The sequence below is a fragment of the Mirounga leonina genome, unplaced genomic scaffold, assembly GCF_011800145.1.
Source record: "Mirounga leonina isolate KUSES-001 unplaced genomic scaffold, KU_Mleo_1.0 Mir_101664, whole genome shotgun sequence".
In the NCBI taxonomy this organism is placed as follows: Eukaryota; Metazoa; Chordata; class Mammalia; order Carnivora; family Phocidae; genus Mirounga; species Mirounga leonina.
The window spans coordinates 14,304,672-14,324,663 of NW_023270175.1; the positions used below are offsets into that span (position 1 = coordinate 14,304,672).

General features: G+C 36.0%; 1 protein-coding gene across 13 annotated transcripts in view; it reads right to left on the reverse strand.

The window, feature by feature from the left end:
- THOC2 (THO complex 2) overlaps positions 1–19,992 on the reverse strand; it is a 119,788-nt gene that overhangs the window by 14,265 nt on the left and 85,531 nt on the right. For 8 of the 13 annotated variants that reach the window (XR_004679749.1, XR_004679746.1, XM_035008220.1 and 5 more), the window contains exons 19-33: positions 19,557–19,653; positions 17,245–17,362; positions 16,484–16,663; positions 15,542–15,706; positions 10,644–10,919; positions 9,462–9,603; positions 8,842–8,999; positions 7,818–7,946; positions 7,332–7,463; positions 7,060–7,244; positions 6,371–6,549; positions 6,024–6,126; positions 4,927–5,357; positions 4,638–4,696; positions 3,103–3,219 (exon numbers count right to left, since the gene is read on the reverse strand). Coding sequence is in view for 9 of the 13 variants with exons in the window: in XM_035008220.1 (XP_034864111.1) it covers positions 3,103–3,219; positions 4,638–4,696; positions 4,927–5,357; positions 6,024–6,126; positions 6,371–6,549; positions 7,060–7,244; positions 7,332–7,463; positions 7,818–7,946; positions 8,842–8,999; positions 9,462–9,603; positions 10,644–10,919; positions 15,542–15,706; positions 16,484–16,663; positions 17,245–17,362; positions 19,557–19,653 (2,471 nt within the window). In the remaining 4 variants the exon portion in view is untranslated. The remainder of the gene's footprint in view (positions 1–3,102; positions 3,220–4,637; positions 4,697–4,926; positions 5,358–6,023; positions 6,127–6,370; positions 6,550–7,059; positions 7,245–7,331; positions 7,464–7,817; positions 7,947–8,841; positions 9,000–9,461; positions 9,604–10,643; positions 10,920–15,541; positions 15,707–16,483; positions 16,664–17,244; positions 17,363–19,556; positions 19,654–19,992) is intronic. The other 5 variants (XR_004679754.1, XM_035008272.1, XM_035008252.1 and 2 more) reach the window with 3 other exon arrangements.

The following is a 19,992-nucleotide window of genomic DNA, read 5'->3' on the forward strand; positions in this document are numbered from 1 at the left end:
TTTTCCACAGTAACATGCAGTCTCTCACTACCTACGGAATAAAATGCATACTCCTTAGCTTAGGTATTTCCAAGCTCTTCACAATCTTTGCACAATTATATTCTACTATGGGGCAACCCAATGCACTCTATGCTTTGGCTACCACTGGCTCCCTAACACCCTGTCCTTCCCAGCAGTTCTCTTCACCAGAATGGTAGCTCACTTTATCTTAATCTCTTAAAATCCTGCTAGCCTTCAAAGACAGCTCAAAAGCCATCAGCACTTCAATCATCCCTCAACTCTGCAACTCACTTTCCAGTGAATTCCTGTTATTATTTTATATTAACCTTTTCCTGTGAAAGGTATTCCCTATTAATTTCATGTCACTTATTCTTGTCCATAACAGTTTCCGGTATGGCAGGGAAGCTAATGTGTCTTTTCTACTTTTACACACTTCCTACTGCCTTGTACACAACCAAGTACTAAATACATGTTTGCCAAACCAAATGATTTGTTAAATTGATTTGCATATAGTGTTGATGGATTTTGCTTTTGATTTGCTTTTATTCTTTACATTGGGATCAACAGGTCCAAAAAACATGACTGATTTTCAAAATCTGTTAACACTGCTACACTGACTTTATTAAGGCTACCATATATAAAGATGGCCTCACTTGTAGGCTTCCCTTTGATTATAAATCCTTGTTTTAAGACGATGAACAAAATTAAAACCTGAATTCTGTTTTGAGTGGTCACTGCTGCCCTCCTCAATTACAGAGAAGCTTGGGTAAAGAAAATGCTTTTCACACTTTCATCAAATGTAGCTGCCAAGTTTGCTAGGTGAAAACACAAGTGACCAAACTGAAAATATGCCAATTGGAAATTGGGGGTGGAAGGTAAACAGAAACAATTTGGATACTAAGCTAGATTTTTCTCCCTTTAACAAATCCCACTTGAAAAGCCAAATCCATGTATTACTTTTACCATGGATTAGAAGGTGAAAATAATAAGTAATTTAATAAAAAAGAGGATCCCAGGGAAAAAGCGTAACTAAAAAATTAAAGCACAGAAACAATTTTATATGTACAACTGACAAGAGAACACGAAAAATATACACACATCATTCAAATCCTCTAAAAAGTAAAAGCTACCCCAGAAACAGTGAGTTGATATAGATCGTCAATTTTAAAGATCACTCAAAGTCCGGTAACGTTTTTTTGTGGGTTGTTTTTTTTTTTTTTGTAAGACATTCATATGCTATTGAACTTTCCTAGACATATAGAAATGCAGACCAGTAATCTGTGGATGCTTTACCAAAGTCCAAAGGCATAAGAGTTCATTTCAAATAGTTATTGAACACCTAATCATATCACCAAGTTAACCATACTGAGCACTAAGGATCTGAAAAGTGGTATGAGTCACACGATTTTTACAAGTGCATTCAGATGCCATTTTCAAAAATTTCTGATTGAATGTGGAATAAATCTATTGAATTTTAAATATCCAGAAAATCACTATCTTTTTTCAAAGGGGGATAGGGAGACTGACTTAAAGCACTATAATTTCAAAAACAAGGCAAACACACTAAAGGAGTTAGGAACCCATTTCGACTACCACTGAAATGGGTGCTAAGAATCAAGGGACCATATATTTTTTTGCAATTTTTTTTTTCATTGTGGTAAGAATATTTGAGGAACCTTAATTTTAGTCCAAGTTTTGGTACTACTAACAAGTTATATGCCACTGGGAAAAGATCAAGAACTTTTTCAGTCCAAAAGACACTACCCTCCTGCCCTATCTACCTCACAGCACTGTTATGAGCATGAAATAACATGTTTATCTCACATGTTTTATTTTCAAAAGACTTTCACAAATGTAAGGAACCATAATTTTCATCATTGATGAGAAATTCCAGTTAACTATAACAGCAGGTTTCAAACTGCTTCAAAGTATGTTTCAGGAAATAAATACTCACAAGGTAACATTGTTAACCCATGAATTTAAAATAGCCCACACAAGCCACTGATGGTTAAGACTGACATACACAATCCCAAACTGGTTATGAAAACCAACTGTATTGCAATACATACTTATTTTAGCCAATAAAAAGTTTTACCTTAAAAGAAAGCATTCACACAGTACAGCTAATACTCTTTTGATTAATACAGTATACTCTAAAAACAATGCTACAATTTCAGGACAAAGGCATATTGGCTAACCTAAACTATTAAAAAATTAGTGCTTATTGCCCAATATCCACAGACATTTCATTATAAAGCTACAGATCTAAAAGCAGTTAGTAATGTCAACTGGCTTTGTTTCAAAATTTCATTTTGTATTGGTCCACCAGTAAGAGATAATACTTAGCAGATATAAGAGGAGGCAAAGTAGAAAATCAAAGTGAAAGAGGGTACAAATTTTATAATAAGTAGACAAAATAACATGAACAATGGACAATTCAACTACAATAATGAAGTGAACTCTGTAATAAGATACACAAACTGCACATTATTTTTAGTAGAAGAATACTCAAGAAAGTAGAGTAATAGGCAAGAATTAATACTGACATGTAAACACGACCATCGGGTTGAGTATTCCCCTCCAAGAGAATGATTAGTTGACATTAACCAGATTTCTTGATAATTATGCTACAACTACCAAAAAGGTAGCTCAGCAGAGGCAAGAGAGTTTTATGGATTGAGATGGGCTCAGTTTTTAGAACAGTACGTGAATGCATCAAATTTCTTTTCTGGTCTTTTGGGTTGTCTAAAAAAGTCAGAAAACAACCTAACGGATTTGTTTTGAGAAATTAAATAAGCTTACTCCCCAAAACAAACCAACAACCGCTTCCCCAAACCTTAAACTTATTTCCAGATTTTGAAGCATAAAAGGATAATGCATAACACAGCAAGCAAAGAGAGATTATAGAAATGTTGCCACATTACACACATTTGATAACAATCTCATTAAAAGGGACCGTTGTCATCCATTGTTTCAGTTTGTGATAGGTATTTTTAAAGGTTATTCACTAGCTTACTGAATTTACTAGGGTGAAGGTATCTACTAAATAAATGAAGAATTTTTTTGTTTTACTTAGGCATGATGATTTTAAAAGACTCAAACCTTTGCTGAAGACTCCTTGAGTTCGATGAGACTGTCCTGTAGAAAATGAATGGAGATGACAGGTGAGCTGGCATAGTTCTCAGAACCCAGAGGAACTTTGGGAAGTATGGCTGTAACCTGGAAATAAACCAGCTACTTCTTGTGAGGATAAATCTTGTGATGTCAATTATTATATGAATATCAACAATAAAAAAACAAAAGCAAAACCATGTAATGGAATTGTAATGTTAAAAAAACTAAATTATATGTGCTCAATGTAACAAATAAAAATCTTTCTCTGCTCATAATTTAAAAATAAATGTCAATGCCACATTTTTCATAACACTGTACATAAACTATAAGTAATGTTAAGAGGCTTAAGAAAGCAAAACACTTTTTCCCTCCACAAAAAGTTTAAAACAGTGGAGGTCACTGTGGAAGAACATTATCTTACATTTTCATAGTTGTTCTTTAATTGGGAGGTTTCAAATTTTACTTTACTTATGACTCTACCATAAATATAGACATTCTTAATCCTAACCAAAAAACTCAGTGGCATTATATTAACAAGAAAACAAAATGTATTCTCTACAAGAGTAGTCACTTTTTTGCAAAGTGCCTCTGATGGTGAATCTCATACCTCCCACAAAAAAAGCACTTAAAAAAAAGAAAGAAAGAAAAATAAATCAATTACGGTATTCCACCACAGTGCTCTTGATGAAGAATTAATTAACTTACAGTTTTAAAAGTTCAACGTACTGCAAATTCAAAGATTCCATGAAATTAGATGACTTTAGAATTAAAATTAAATATGGAGCAAGGAATGGCTACCCTGAGTCTTCAAGAAGGCTACACCCACGATTTTGTGCTGCAGTTGAATGCCTGGGGTTTCTCTTTGCTGGGTGGTAGGATTGGATGCCACATCTGCTTTTATCGTAACGCAAGGTTCAACTTGTTGGGAACCCAATGGGTATAAACAAACCTCCAAGGGAAGATACAACAGAAGCTGCATGCTCACTGAATATACACAACTACAGGAGAACTGATCACCAAGGAGACTTTAAAATGGAACTCCTTTCAAGACTCCTTCTTAGAAGGCACACATCGGTATGATGCTCATCAAGAAGCTTGATGAATTCAGAGGTATCTTGTTTATCCTGTATCATCCAGGAAGTCTTCAGGGCTATATATTCTTCAATATTTATGCTGAAAAATAGGCTTCATTCTGCTGAAAAGATTCATTTGCTTGTAGCTACCATTGCACTCCAAAAAAGACTGCTTAAAGCAGTGAGGCACTTCTGGGTAAAATTTTTCTTGCACTTTGAAACACTACAAAATTAGTGCTAGGTCCTTGAAGTTTTAATATTTTTATAATAAAAATACTCAATAGGAAAAAAATATCAGTCCACCAATATGTAAAAAATTCATTTTCTAATGCAATATAAAACCTCCAGTGGCTCCAGTGAATACTTGGCACAAGACTTGAAGGAAGTCAGGACACGTATTCCAACCAGGTGAGCCTAACATGGACGCTGCCTTCCTCAGGCTATACTAACCTTTACTGTTGAGGAATGTGATGGAGAAGGGTGGGTATCAATTTTGCGGCGTTTTTGTTCTGTTGGTACAAAAAGAAATGGTCACGGTAAGATAGATTTCTACTTTTCCCAAACACTTAAAAAATCACCACTTTTAGGATCACTTTTAAAATCACCTTTAAGGTCATCAAGTATTCGCCCCCCCCCCCCCCCCAAGTAAAGTCCCTAGATAACTTGCCAAAACAAGGAGACAAGAACCAACTACACATAACAAGAACCGAAAGTAAACCATAAATAAAGGCGAACTTGCCCCTTTCAGGCTCTGCAACATCTGATCGGGGAACAGGTGACTTCAAGGACCCAGAAACTGGTGTTTTTTCTCCTCCTTTAACATTTTCCTTTGATTTCATTTCCTTTGCTATATCTCTTTCTCTGGATGGCTCCTTCTCTCTTTCCTTTTCTTGAGTCGATTTTGATTCTACGTTGGCAACAGTGGTTTTGAATTTCTCATCTTTAGCTTTTTCTTCCTTCTTGAATTTTTCTTTCTCTTTGTCTGACTTGGGTGTTCTTTCCTTCGTCTCTCTTGCTTTTTCATCTTTATTTGGCCGCTCTTCCTTCGGTTTTTCTTTACCATCTTTACCAAGTATCCTGGCCTCTGGAGTAGTAGCTGGAGTCTTTTCTTTTTTCTCTTTTTCTTTCTCTTTCCCTTTTTCTTTGTCATTTTCTTTAACAGCTTTGCTGCTTAAGAATAAAAACACAAGATTTTAAGACAAACAGTCATAAAACATATTCCATGTTATAAATCCTAAAGGGTTTCTTACTGACTTCAAAAATAAAAGAGTAGCCCTTTGAAATCTCAAAGACCTTAAAGACAAGTAAAAAGGAAGTACTTCTTTATTCAGTAAATAATAAATGACCAAATTCATGAACAGCAGATTAAAAAAGAATGACTAAAGTGATGTCAGGCCGTTCTTTGTATATGTTCATAACCTCTGAGGATTACAAGGTCACAACCAAAAATTATCCCACAAGCCGATCAAGGGTGCTATTATCAGGAACTGGATTACTTAGCTGGATGGATCACTGGTCTAAATCAGTGTAGGCTTCTCTTATGTTCATTATCCTTACCCAGAATGCCCACAGCAAGCACTCAATCCTAAAATGCTTTTCTAACTTCACCACCTACCTTCATCTGCATAACTCAGCAGGGGAAACAATGTCAGTCTCAGCATTATATAAAACATAATGAGGATAGTTAAGCGCATCACCAATTAGGGGTACACACAAAATTTCAAGGTCCAACAAAAATGACTTTCATAGTATTCAACTACCACCCTGTTTCATTCATGTCTAATGAGGTTAATCATATAAGAATTCAGAATTCTGACATATAGCCAGTGTTCCTACCTGTTAGAGCTACTGTTTCCATTGCTTGAATTCCCTTTCGGTGTGGCACTAGAAGCTTTATTAACAGCTTTCACACCACACTGAGATCTCTCCCTTGATTTATCTGAAATAAAGGTAAGGTTTTATTTGACAAGCCCCTAATTGTAAATAAACTATCATTTCACAGCAAAATGATTAGAGATTAATTAGAAAGAAACAAAGGGCTAATTTCTTCTTGACAGTTACATACTCCTACCTAAGGAATAAACTATAATACTAAGCCAACATTTTATTTGTCATGTGATATAAAACAGCTTAGTTTGTTGAAACAAAATGTATTACTTATAAATTTCTACAAATAAGCATACCAGTCTCCTCAGTACTGCTTTCATCCGACTTAGACGCACTTCCTATCGACGATGAAGAAGGCCCACCACCAGGCCCATTTTGTACACTGGCAACTGCATTCCTCGGAGGGGGGTCTTTGTGATGAAACTCATTTTCAGGTATCATGTATGACTTTCTACTTTTCAACTGCCCAGAGTAGCTGAAAGTCGCACAAAGTGTTTAAATATACAAATACAAATCAAAAGCACAAACATGGAGTTTAAAAGAATAAAATTAGCAAATTATTCACTCTGCTACTTGGTTTCAGAGAATAAAAAATACTAATTTTCAATAAGTTCCTGAAGGTCTTTATAGAGAGCCCCAAATGCTTTCTTAAAAAATAAAAATTTCAATGTAAACTAATCCTTAAACTAAGATGCCTTTTTTTCACTACTGAAGATCCAAACCTCAACTGACGATAATAAAATTACATTTCCTCCAAACCAAGACATATTGTATATCACTTTTGAAACTATCATCCAGTATAGACCGGAAGCTGATAATCAGAAGTGACAACTCTCACCAGCCTGTGGGAACATGATCGCATAATCTCCCATAATCTCCTGAAGTAAGGCAGAAGATAAACTTCAACACTGTAAAACATTTTAAAGTCTTCAGAATCCTTCTGTCATCTAGTCTCATAAATCACATTAAAGTATAATTGTGTTACCCCATAGCCAATGCATATAGATCTGGCCTCTTCTCTTTTTCTTCTTGGCAGATTTTATGCACTCTTCTTTCCAAAGCCTGACCCAAATTCAAAACTTTTGGGTACCAAGGAAGTATTTTTGTTAGCACAATCAAGATATTCCTGATGTGAGTATATTCGCCTGTTTCAAGGCAATGTACGGATGCCTACAACAAACATTTTAAGATCTATTATTACAAAAGTATAAGTATAAAGAGAAAAACCACCTTTGAGAAACATAATTTTTTTTTTACCTTGGTTAGTTTGTAATGCCATTTATGTACAACATGTCGAAAATTTTCATAGTCTAATTGGTCAGCTTTATTTCCACCATCAAATCCAGTGGCCCGTAATATAGTAAGGAATCCTGGATAATTTCCACATTCCTTGGGGGGGAAAAAAAAAAAGGTTGTTAAAGAAAAATTCTGCCCCTAAAATAGCAGAAGCTGAAAACTTAAGTGGACTAGATTAATGATTCCACGCAAAAACAAGATGTGTATTTGAATGACAGGTAGTTTTCAGAGAAAGGTTCAACTTAATCAGTGGTAGGAATTTGGAATGTCAGTTTGAGATAGATTTTTTTAAAAAGCACTTTTTAATAATGAATGAATGATGTTTAAATTTTAAACACTGTTTTACAACTGAATCTTAAACTCAGCTTCCCTTTCAGAACTGAACCTAAAGATTACTGAAAGCTGCTGTTAGATACATGTAAATGTAAGGGTGTTTATTAGCCATACCTTTTCATACGTGGCTCTGTCACTGTGCCACCTGGTCACAGTCTCTAACATGCAGCAAAGAAATCTCCCATACCGACTAGCTTCATTTTCAGTACAGCTTGCAACTGTGTAAATTATATCAGAGAAAACCTACAGGAAAAATGTTTGAAATATAAAAACAAATCAAGGTCAAAATTAGTTCAAAATAGTAAAAGGTTTTTATAGCAAATAAACTGGTTTAGTCAAAATGTATCTTCCCCTTTTACAGTCACAATTCCAGAAATCTTTAAAGATTTTGGCCTTTGTGAGGAAACAGCACATTCATAAAGCAACAACAACAAACTTATTTGAAAAAACTGATTTACAATGACAGTGGAAAAAACTATCATTATTATTACAACATAACTTCTTCAACAAAGACTTAGCCATAGATATTATTGGGGTTAGGGGGACAGTAAGCAGAGGCGAGGCTGACAGAAACTAGAAATAGGCAGCTGACATGCTGTGACATATACTACATTTTAAAACCACAAATGCAGTATTTACTAGTAAGAAAAAAGCCAGATGCAAAAATACATAAATGTAACCATACTGAAAAGCATCCCTGCTTTTATGTATGTGTGAAGGTGTAAGCTGTTTTGTTGTTTTTTTGAGGGGGTGAAGGTTAAGAAAAGAGTTCTATTATGACAAACATATAAACCCATACTATGAGTTACTAGATTAACTAGGGGTGCTTATTACATGTCAGGCACTATTCAAAGCACTTTTGTGTGCAGTGACTCATTTAATTCTCACAACAATCTCATGAAGCAAGTACTCTTATCCCATTTTACAGATAAGAAAACTGAGGCACAGAGAGGTTTAAAAAACTTGCCAAAGATCATATAGCTAGAAAGCAGCAGAGCTAGGATTCAAGTTCAGGCACTTGGCTCTTGAGTTCATGCTTTTAACCACACACACAATAATACCTCTATAGATTATAATGTTTACCTATCTTTGTGTGAGTTGTTTTTTTTTTTTAAAGGTTGCAATAAAAAGAACTTACTCGATCATAGCAAAGAAGTGTGGAAAAATTTGGAGTTTTCTGTTGATGTACCAATTCAACAAAACGAGCACAGTAAACAGCATCAATTGCTGAAAAAATACATCGAGGAAATATACACAGCTGTAGAAATTTTGTGATGGTCTCATTTTTGGTAGATTCTAAAAATAAGGGAAGAATATATTAAGTGGTAAACTTCTTCCTCAAGTGCCTCAAGACCACTAAACATGACAACATATTAATTTTAGTGTAGAGAATGCTATAAAAAAAAACCCCACAAACTCCTTATAGTTTGTAACCAAAAGGTCATGTCTGGGATAAAACTTTCACTTTCACTCTGTGGACATTTTTCTATCTATAACTTCTCCAGAAACATGATTTCATACAGAAAGGTTGAATGATAAGCTGCCAATATTGTAGTTATAAGTTAATTTCACCAGCAAACTAAAACAGTTCCTTTGGTGAACATGTGAGGTCGACTCTGCATTAATGAATAACCAAAGAATGGGATAGTGAACACGGAGCTGAAATACAAACATAATACACTTCAACACCTCTGAAGTTATAGAGGTTTGCTTTTGTAATTTGGCAGTAGCAGGAACATAACAATTCCAACAACCTACTTGCTAAAAGCCAGTTGTCCTTTTCCAGTTTCAGTCTCTGTAGAACTCGCTGTACGTGTTCCATCTGTTTCTTTTCTTCTTCAAGAAGCTTGTCCTGAAGGGCAGTACAACGCTCTTTCTCTTTTTTCTTTTTATTTGGAGGCTACGAAGTATAAGTTAGATACTTTTCTAACTACACGCACATTACCTCCCTTCCTTTTAATTAAAAAATTCAAAAAGAGATCAGGGCTGATATTTTATATTAACCACTTCACAGGGATATTGAGGAGTCTACCTGGATGTGCTTTCACCGCCATTCAACAAATTCAAAATCTGGTCTTCACATCAAAACAGGCTACCTTCCTAGCCCTCATACTTTTAGTCTCAGGCATGAAGTCATCTCTGACTCTTCCTTCTCCTTCATTCCAGCATCCCGACTGCTTACAAGTCTCATGCATTCCCACTACCTCCACCAATAGTCTATGTTCTCAGTACTTCACAATGAATTACCCTAAGAGCCACCTAGCTGAACTCCAGCCTTGATGCCAGTCCCTTCCCCTAAGAAATGTATCCTTCAAACCACTGTCAAGAGTAATCTTTCTAAAGTACCATTTTTACCATTATCACTTCCCTGCTGAGGAATCTAATATAGCTCTCAATTTTATCAAGTCTTCTTTTCTAACTTTCATTTCTCTACATAATCTGATCCCATCCTAACCATTCAAATTTATCACTAAGCCCATTCACTACAGTAAAAGTGGTCTCTTTAAATCTTAAATTACTTCATACCTTTGCTGAAGCTCTTGAGTGGCCAATCTGCCTCCCTATTTCCAAACCTAATCTACCTTCAAAGCCTACCCAGCTCAAGACTCAACTCTTCAATAGTCTTCTCCTAAAGAGTTCTCCTTTTGGGAACTCCTATTACTCTTGCAACTGGAGTCACACAGATTATTTTACATTGCTAACACAACTTCAGTTTAAAAAAAAAAAGACAAACTCAAATACCTTTTGTGTGATCATAACTGCCAGGTATTCACCAAGCCCCTGCCCCACCCACTGGGAGGTCACCATTAACTCACTTAGGAAAATATTATATAGCAATAAGATCACAGCTTTAACGAACCTTAGCTAATACAAAGCATGCGTAATATTAAATTATTACCATGAAATTATTGTACTGGAGCTACTAGAACAAAAACCTACCATTTCCTGATTGTCATCAATTGCTTTCATCTGGACTTTAAGTTTATTGACTTCCCGTTCATAGCTGGTGTGTGGAACTGCAAGGTCATACATTGTCAATGACCAGAATGTGGCATAGAACTGAGGGCTGATGTCATCCCAGACTTTGGAAACGTGTAAGGAGACCACTGCTTCATGGACAGGAGCCATCACCATTTCACATGATGTAATGTACTTGTGAACTTTATGTTGCTGTTTACTTCCCTTTTCTGATTTTTTAAGTTCATCATATTTAGACTGGAGATAAAAAGTAAAAACAAACACAACACAATTTATAGCACTAACTTTCACAGTATAAAAACCTATGTTCCCTTTTCAAGAATCAGAAGACAACTAATCAAAACTGTTGTAGGAATTCTAAGTTCTTACCAATGATATTTATTTTAAGATAAATCATCCCTGGAAGCTGTTCTCATCTTTCGTCCTGTGTGATCACTAGAAGCTTTTAAGATTATTAAAAACATCGGGTATGTGTACCCCCTCCACCATCCATATCTTCCACCGTACTCTCGCTTACTACTACATTAAGAATTGAACATGTAGGGTTTCCACTCCAGCTTTTAAGATCTTCAAGGGAACTAGTAACAGCCAACCAGCACAGTATGCTTTATTACTACACATAGCCCTTATTGGCCATTACAATTTGTCAATTAAGAAAGTGGATCCAGGGCGCCTGGCTGGCTCAGTCGGTGGAATGTGCAACTTTTGATCTCAGGGTTGTGAGCTCCAGCCCCACTTTAGGTGTAGAAATTACTTAAAAATAAAATCTTCAAAAAAAAAAAAAAAAGAGAGAAAGAAATTGGATCAACATTAAGAAAGGCTATGAGAAAGTTACTTTAAGACTGCTAAGTAGGGTGACTAACTGTTCAGGTTTGCCAGTGAATGAGAGGGGATTCCCAGGATGTATAAGAGTATAGTGCCAAAACTGGCAAAGTCCCAAGCAAACCTAAATAAGACTTTTTTTATTTTTAAGATTTTGTTTACTTATTTCAGAGAGAGGGAGTGAGCATGCACAAGAGAGAGCAAAGGCAGTGGGAGGGGCAGAGGGAGAGGGAGAAACAGATTCCCCACCAAGCAGGGAGTCCAACACAGGGTTCAATTCCAGGACGCTAGAATCATGACCTGAACTGAAGGCAGATGCTTAACCAACTGAGCCACCCAGGTGCCCCTAAGTAAGACTTTCTATGAATGGATATGGTATATTAGTTTAAAGCATGTGGGAATTGACACTGCAGCTTTTTTAGACTGGACTGGTTTATCCTAATTTGGAAGAGAGTCAGAGGAAGGCCATACTCTTAAGAGTATGAGGAAAAGAATCTGTTAGTACAATGGGAGGGAACTACATATTAGTTCACAGAGCATAATACCAAATGTAAAAAAGAAAATAATACAAAGTGTTGTTGCTATTGTCTCATGTCCTTCAGTCTCTTTAGGATGAAAATTTTGTTTGGGTTAGGCATCATTCCTGAAGATGAACCTAAGAGGAGATTAAAACATTTCTTTTTGTTAGAAAAGCATTTAAATCATCAGTTTGTGCTAAACATGGAACCCAGAACTAGAAGGTCAGAGGTCAAAGGTTCCACTTCCAGTTCTGCATTGTGGTAGGCAAGAGTCTTGGCTCCTTACACTCCAGCTGTCTTCCCTCCTAAGTGTCTCTATACCCCAGGCTAACTGGACTGAAGATATACCAAGTACTTTGTTCCAGAGGGTATCTCAAGCAGCATCTTACAATTATTATAATTACAATCTGAGACTCTTACAATTTTTCTGTAAGTGGATTTACCTTCTGTTACCCCCATTTTAGAGAGCATGCTGATAATTACTGAGACCACACAGGTGACAAAACTACAAACAATATTCCTTATGAGAGAGAAGTCCCAATTACATCACAGACCTGAGAGAATAACAGCAAGGATAAGGAAGCACTTTTACACTTTGAGGGCAGGTCCTGTTAATGGTAACGAGTATCAATCTCTGTGAGGAAGAATGACATCTGCTAAGGTTCTAACAAAACATAGGGTAAGTAGTGCCGAAACTACCTGTATAGGATAGCTTAACTACCTGATTTGGGCAAGATCTAGAATATGAACTGGGTGGAGGAAAGCCTTTCTTTCAGAACTGTGTTACAAGGTGGATCTCAACAATTAGAACTAAAAATTAGGTTTATAGGTATGAGAGGGTAATGATGTGGTACAACAGCCCCCATCTCCCCAGTCCTCGGGTTCTGAATCTGTCACTTGTATTGCTAGGTACCCACCTAGTCCCTATCTAGTTAAAAAAAAATTAGGCTTGATCAGAAAAGACAGCTATACTTCATATTTAACTAGGATGAATAGTTCCTGGTCTAAAGTTAGTTTAACTCCTTCTTCAAGCTTACACCTTCAGTCAAATGGAGAGGCATAACAGCTCTACATCTCAAGTCACCCAGTGCACTAAATCTATGAAATAGAACTGATATCCACAGTTACTGCTATACTTCTAATTCCTGTTCAAAAAGCTCTTGTTGCCCCAATAACCCGAACAGTGTTTGGTTGGCTGAATTATTCCCATGAGAGCCTACTAGTAATCAATTTATGGAAAGGTCCTAGCAGTCCTCCAATATTCATACCCTCTCATCAAAGGCTCTTCAAGAGAGGCTCTCGGGCGCCTGGGTGGCTCAGATGGTTAAGCGTCTGCCTTTGGCTCAGGTCATGATCCCAGAGTCCCGCATCAGGCTCCCTGCTCAGTGCAGAGCCTGCTTCTCCCCCTCCCTCTGCCATTCCCTCTGCTTGTGCTCTTCTATCTCTCTGTCAAATAAATAAATAGAATCTTTAAAAAAAAAAAAAAAAAAAAGAAAGGCTCTCATCCAAGAAACAAAAGCAAGGATCCCCAGGAAGTTTGGGTGTCCATCCAGTGCAACCGAGGTTGCCAAAGAACTCCTTTTCCAGAGGGTGTTATGTGGCCTATTGGTAACAGACTTATCCCTGATTTGGCTGTATAGCCACCTCTATAGAGTTCTTTGTTTTCCTCTGCAACCCTGAGACGGGAAATGACATTTCTTTTAGATTTTTGTATCTCTTAAATGACAAAGACACAATATTTTACACAGGCTACAGAAAAGGTAGCTTTTGGTATGAATGACCTGCTCCATTTCTGACCTGGAAAAGTTCAGCCAACCTCAGGCAACCAGGTGTTCCTGCTTGCTAGGGTTCAATATTGCTGATTAGTGTGTTAACTTCTCAATATAGCACAGGGCAGGTCAGAATTCCTGAGATGAAGCAACTCTCCCACCTCAGTCCTTCAAGAAATCAGGTCCCCTGTTGTATAGCTGAGACTGATCTACTGTGGGGTGGGGTGACAACACAAGACATAACTACGCAAAGAGAGCACACGATTTTCCAGAAAGATTCTAAAGGAGGAAAAAAGAGGCTAATCCTACCCCCTGTCCTTTTTTCCCTTCTAGAGAATATAGCACAGTATTGCTGTGTAATGCTAATCAAGTGATAACTGAATCAATTAACAGTTACTTGTTAGAGGGAAGTGTGACACTGTAGCAGTTGATATGTAAACACTAACAGCTGATGGCCAATTAAATGATCAATTAGACCCCAAATTTCTCAGCGTCTTTTTTTTTTTTTAAAGATTTTATTTATTTATTTGAGAGAGAGAATGAGAGAGAGAGAGCACATGAGAGGGGGGAGGGTCAGAGGGAGAAGCAGACTCCCTGCTGAGCAGGGAGCCCGATGTGGGACTCGATCCCGGGACTCCAGGATCATGACCTGAGCCGAAGGCAGTCGCTTAACCAACTGAGCCACCCAGGCGCCCCTCAGCGTCTTTTTTCCACACCTCTGCTACACAACCCTATGTTCCTACTGGGAACAAAGAAGGGATCCTACTTTAAGAGAAAGGACCAAGGTCTTCCCCCAAAATCTGTAGTGAAAGCCTTCCTTACACAGTACAGACTTAAAACCAACAACAAATAAGCAGAAGGGCCAGAATTCAAGCCTACACAAAGATGAGAAATGTGCTGGGGGGCTCCAGTCAGAATGGAGAAGTACTATAGTTTCCAAACAGAGGCCTGACCATGGTCTGAAGGAAAAGGAAGAGTCAATTCCCATTAGAGGTCATTGCTTTGCAGGCAGGCGGCAGAGAAGAGGAGGGAAGGCAGCCTCCTCTTCCCCCAACCATCCTTACAGTCACTGCTGGGATGCCCTGCTTGGGAAGGCTCTGGTTTGCTTTTGTGCTTTTCTTTTTAGTTGTCTCATTTAGGTGGAGAGAAATAAAACAAGAACTATGAATACCTTTCCGAGAAGTTACATAACACAACCTACAAGAGTTTTTAGAGTGGTTGGGGGTGGTTAGGTCTTTCTGTCTGTATTTCTCTTAAGGCAGTATGAATAGCAAGTCAACTGACAGGGATATTGTTACTGAGGAAAGAGGACTCTGTATTCAATAGGAGTGTTTCGCAGAATCACCTACCAGATTTCCCTGCATCAGAATCAACTAGCGCTTGTTAAAAAACAAACAAAAACAAAAACAAAACAGAAATTCCCAGGTACTACTGAAGTTACTACCATTAGAATCTGGGGACACGGGATTGAGTTTCAAAGATGCTTCGCTGGTGACTCTCATCTACACTGTTTGAGTGCTATAGTTTTAAAGGGCCCATAAGACATCAACCTGGACAACTGGGGGTATAGTACTAGTAAGACTTACTTTTAAAGGGAGCATTTTCATTGTACACTGCTCAGAGATGAGTATTAACAAAAGAGTAACTCTCTAAGAGACATAATCTGCATCTGTGTCAAACTAAAATACATTTACAGTTAAGAAATAATTTGGAATCATTCTTGAATGGCAGCAAAGACACTTACACTTACCGAAATATGGTGTGCATACATTGGCCTAGACAGGAAAAATGCTGCATCATGGGGTGTATGAAATTCGTTACAGAGCACATCAATTGAAGGCACTCGCTTTATATAATCTTCTGTGCTTAGATTAGATGCTAAAAACCCACCAAACTGTACCAGGGTATCATGACACTAAATTTAAAAAAATAAGACAAAAAACACAAATGTGCTACCATTTTATGAAACATAAAAATTTTCCAAAATAATTATAATGTCATTTTAACAGTATTTTGATTAACATTTAAGAATTCAAATTTTACAACTTAAAAGAACTTTAGAGACAATCTATAAACATCATCATGTAATCGTATTACCAAAAAAGATGCCAAGGCCCTGAAAAGTTGATCTATTTAAGGCTTTAATAGTCAACGAGGTCTCAAGTTCCAAGCCACTGTTCATCACTTTTAGTAACAGGATATATTTACCCTACATCACATACAACAATTTTATGTATACAGAATTTCCTTGCCCTTAAAAGAGTAAAACTTCATTTATAAAATATATGTGATCTTTTTTCCCTTGTAATATAGTTGGTGATAAACACATTCTGTAGGCTAATCACAGGTTTTGCTGCTTAATATTTATGATATATTTTATAAAGATCACATCTACTTAGTTCTGATTGAAATTCCACATTTCCAGAGATCAGGAAAGATATGGGAGCAAACAACTTGAAGTTAACTACTTAACTCAAAACCTTGTACATATTATTACATCTCCTACAGCCTTCTCTTAAATACCATAATTTGCACAGAAACAGCCCCTATTTCCAGAATGTCTATTTTACATTAGAGTTGTTTCACACTCATATGATGTGCAAAATGGCATCTTAAAAATTTTATCACATTCTATATTTTCCATTATCAGGATAAAAAAATCCATATAAACACAAAAGCCACTTTAACTTGCCTGATCATAGAGTTTTCCCACAAGTTTCAAATGTTTCTCTCCACCTTCTTGGAAGATTACCCCATTCCTCTGCTGAGCCATAAGCAAACAGAGAGGAAGAGCAAGATCATGATCCAACAGCGCATCCTTTAATCTCTGGGAGGATTTTTTAGTGTTTCTGATCTGGCCAAAATAACCACCCTGCACAAGAGAAGACATAAACTTAACCAGTGTACAGTACATTAACACATGTTATCTGATTTGAAAAAGACATAGAAAAGGCTCAGTTACAATCCTGAAGATAAAAAAAACCTTTACATTCCTTCACTTTCTTCACACATTTATTTTAGTGACACTGTTGTTGGTTAGAGTCATTGGCTTAAAGATAACTGTCAATTGTCTTTAAACTTCTGCATATTTTCCATTTTCTACCTTGCAGTCCCTTATAAAGGATTATTCTTCATTCAGTATGGAACAGATTCAACAACAGAGTAACTATGTTCAGATTTACACCAGTTAGGATATCAAGGACCACAGAAGACTTGATATTTACTTCTCTTATAGATGTGACACTGTCTTTTATACTTTGTTTCAGCTTTTTGAAAGGGTTAAAGCAACTAGTATATCAATTTTTGAAAGGGAGATGAGGGCAGTCATGAGGGAAGGGTACATATGGCTTTGACATTTGGCTTCATGTACTTATGTGTTGTCTGGATTCTTTAGTATGAGCATGCATATATCTGGAACTTAAAAAATCGATTAAAAAAATTAGCAACTCTCACCTCAGCTTTTAGTTGCTCTCCACCAGTCATGGCCTCTAGTTGCTCCATCGTCATTTCCTCTGTAATTTCTATTCCTGCCATTTTTTGTACCACTTCTTTCAATATAAGCAGGTCAAAACTATTTAGATAAAATAAAATAGTCTGTAGTTGAAACTTCAAACATAAAAGTGACAACATATATAATTAATATGCTGAGAATCCCTAAATTATTTGTATATAAATATGGAGCGGAAGGGGCTGGAGTGGTTTTTAAGGAAAAATTGCATTCCTAGAACTATACTGAAAAATATTTGGGGCATGTAATAGGTTTATGTTTATTTTAACTTTTTCCTTGGGAATAATTTCAAACTTACAGATAGGATGTAAAGATAAAAAATAGTACAAAGCATACCCATATACCCTTTACCCCGACTTCACCTATTATTAACATTCTTAGTCCTGTTCACTTTATCATTTGTTTTCTCTCTCTCCCTCCCTTTCTACACACACACACACACACACACACACACACACACACACAGTTTTTTTGAACCATCTGGGAGTAACTTATTTAGTAAGCAACATCATTTTAAGGGCACATTTTACCCCTAAAATTCCAAAGAATGTATTTCCTAAGAGTGCATTTCCTAAGAATATAGCTATTCTCTTAACATAACCACAGCATAGTTACCAACTTTAGTAAATCTAACACTGATATAATACTTTATAGTTCATATTTCATTTTTATCAGTTTACCCAACAGTCCTTCGTAACATTTTTAAAATGTTTTTTATTTATTTTTTAATTCAAGTATAATTAACACAGTTTATATTAGTTCTGGTCATGTAAAATATAGTGATTCAACAATTCCATACATTATTCAGTGCTCATCATGGTTTAAATGAACTCTTAATCCCCTTCACTTCTTCATAGCATTTTTTTATCCTCCAGTACAAGGTGGCCAATACATATATTTGATGGTATAGAGCCATCTCTCTAAACAATCACATACACTTGGAAGGGATGGAGGGAGTAAGGGAGAGGAGAGAGAAAAAAAGGAAGGGAATGGAAGTGTATGAGCCTAAGATGACAGCCTTAAAAACATCTGTTATTGTGCCAATAGTTATGCATTTTAATTCTCAAAGTTTAGGACTGTCAATGAAAATAACAACTTATGACTTTCAAGATCTTAATTAGTTAAGTAGTAAAGATAAAGTGGAAACCTTCTTTCCTACAAAACAAATACAGATGTTTTTCCAAAGGTAAAGCTAGACATACCCAAGACACAAGTTAATAACAAATAAAAGGCACAGTTTTTGAAGATTCTTATTAAGTGCTTACTCTCTCAACTTGTCTTGCCTTCCCTAAATGTAGTTTATGAAAACAAGAGAGCCCTCATGCAAATTAGTATGCAACAAGTACCAATAAAATGTTTTAATTTTTCTTTAAACTATCTTTTAATTATAAATTATATTCACAGTACAGAAAACTGAGTTATAGATTTAAAAATAATGTTATATTCTCCTAGCCCATAGACACAGGAGAGTAAAATGTATAGGAATGGTAGAAAGATGCACATAGTGTAAGTGATATGCTGACAAAATCCTAAATCTAATTATTTTTTTAAGTTTTCCCTAATCCAAAATAATAATCTGTCAAAAATTACTTAGGTTATACTTGTGTGGAACACCAGATAGCTTTACAAATTTTTGTTCGCTTTCTACCAGAAAGTTTTGAAGAACAGTTTCCAGTTCTTTGATTCTAGTCAGTCTACTGCTGATGAGGTTTAATATACATACTAATTCAAACTCTAAACACTGATAGTGGTCCAGAATAAAATAATAAAACCCAGTATTCATAAAGAAAAGAGAACACTGTCCAAAAGGTATGTAAGCTGTATGTATCTCTGAAGTTCAAATTCAAAAGAAATTGTGTTTTAAAAATACTGTTTACACCCTCAAAATAAATATGTTCCTACCATATGCTTAAAGGCCAATTACTGTCCAGCAGCACAATCAAAAATGCAATGCATTTTGTCATAAGAGGATTTACAATATACCATATAAACCATTTACTCAAGAGCCTAACAGGTAGTCAAAATGAAATGTCTTTTTAACGAGTTACATATATAGCCAAATATTACATTTCTTTCTGCAAAAAGTGTTTATGTATGAAATTACAATTTCTTTTAATTAAAGAATTCCATATAAGTGAACAACTATTCTACTTAAGCCTACAAAACACTTTTTCAGAAATAGCAATCTCAATATCCCAATACCACCAGAAGTATTCTAATTATTGAATTTCATTTACATATAATTTGCTATGAATACCTTTTGCCTGCCTTTAGCTGATTAGCCACATATTGAAGAAGACCAGCAAGATCAATTGGATATTTACGAAAAACTGCACCACAGAAACTAGCCAGACCTAAATGAAATAAAAAAATAGGGCTTTTAAAAAACAGTTCATAAAACAAAAAAAAAAACACAGTATTAGGTGGCATTTCTCAACTAACTCAATTTCTAAAACAAAATGAGGTAGGAATAATTGTACTGCTGATGCCACTGAATGGAGTTTTACAATTAATAATAGCTAATATTTACTGAGCATACATACGCTAAGCACTATACTAAGTAAGCACTTTACATTAATTAAGTCATTTAATTTTTGCAATAATCATCTCAGGTTGGTATAAAACCTATCGATGAGGAAAATTTGGAACAGATATATCATGCAACTTGTTCATGTCACATAGTTGGTATGAGG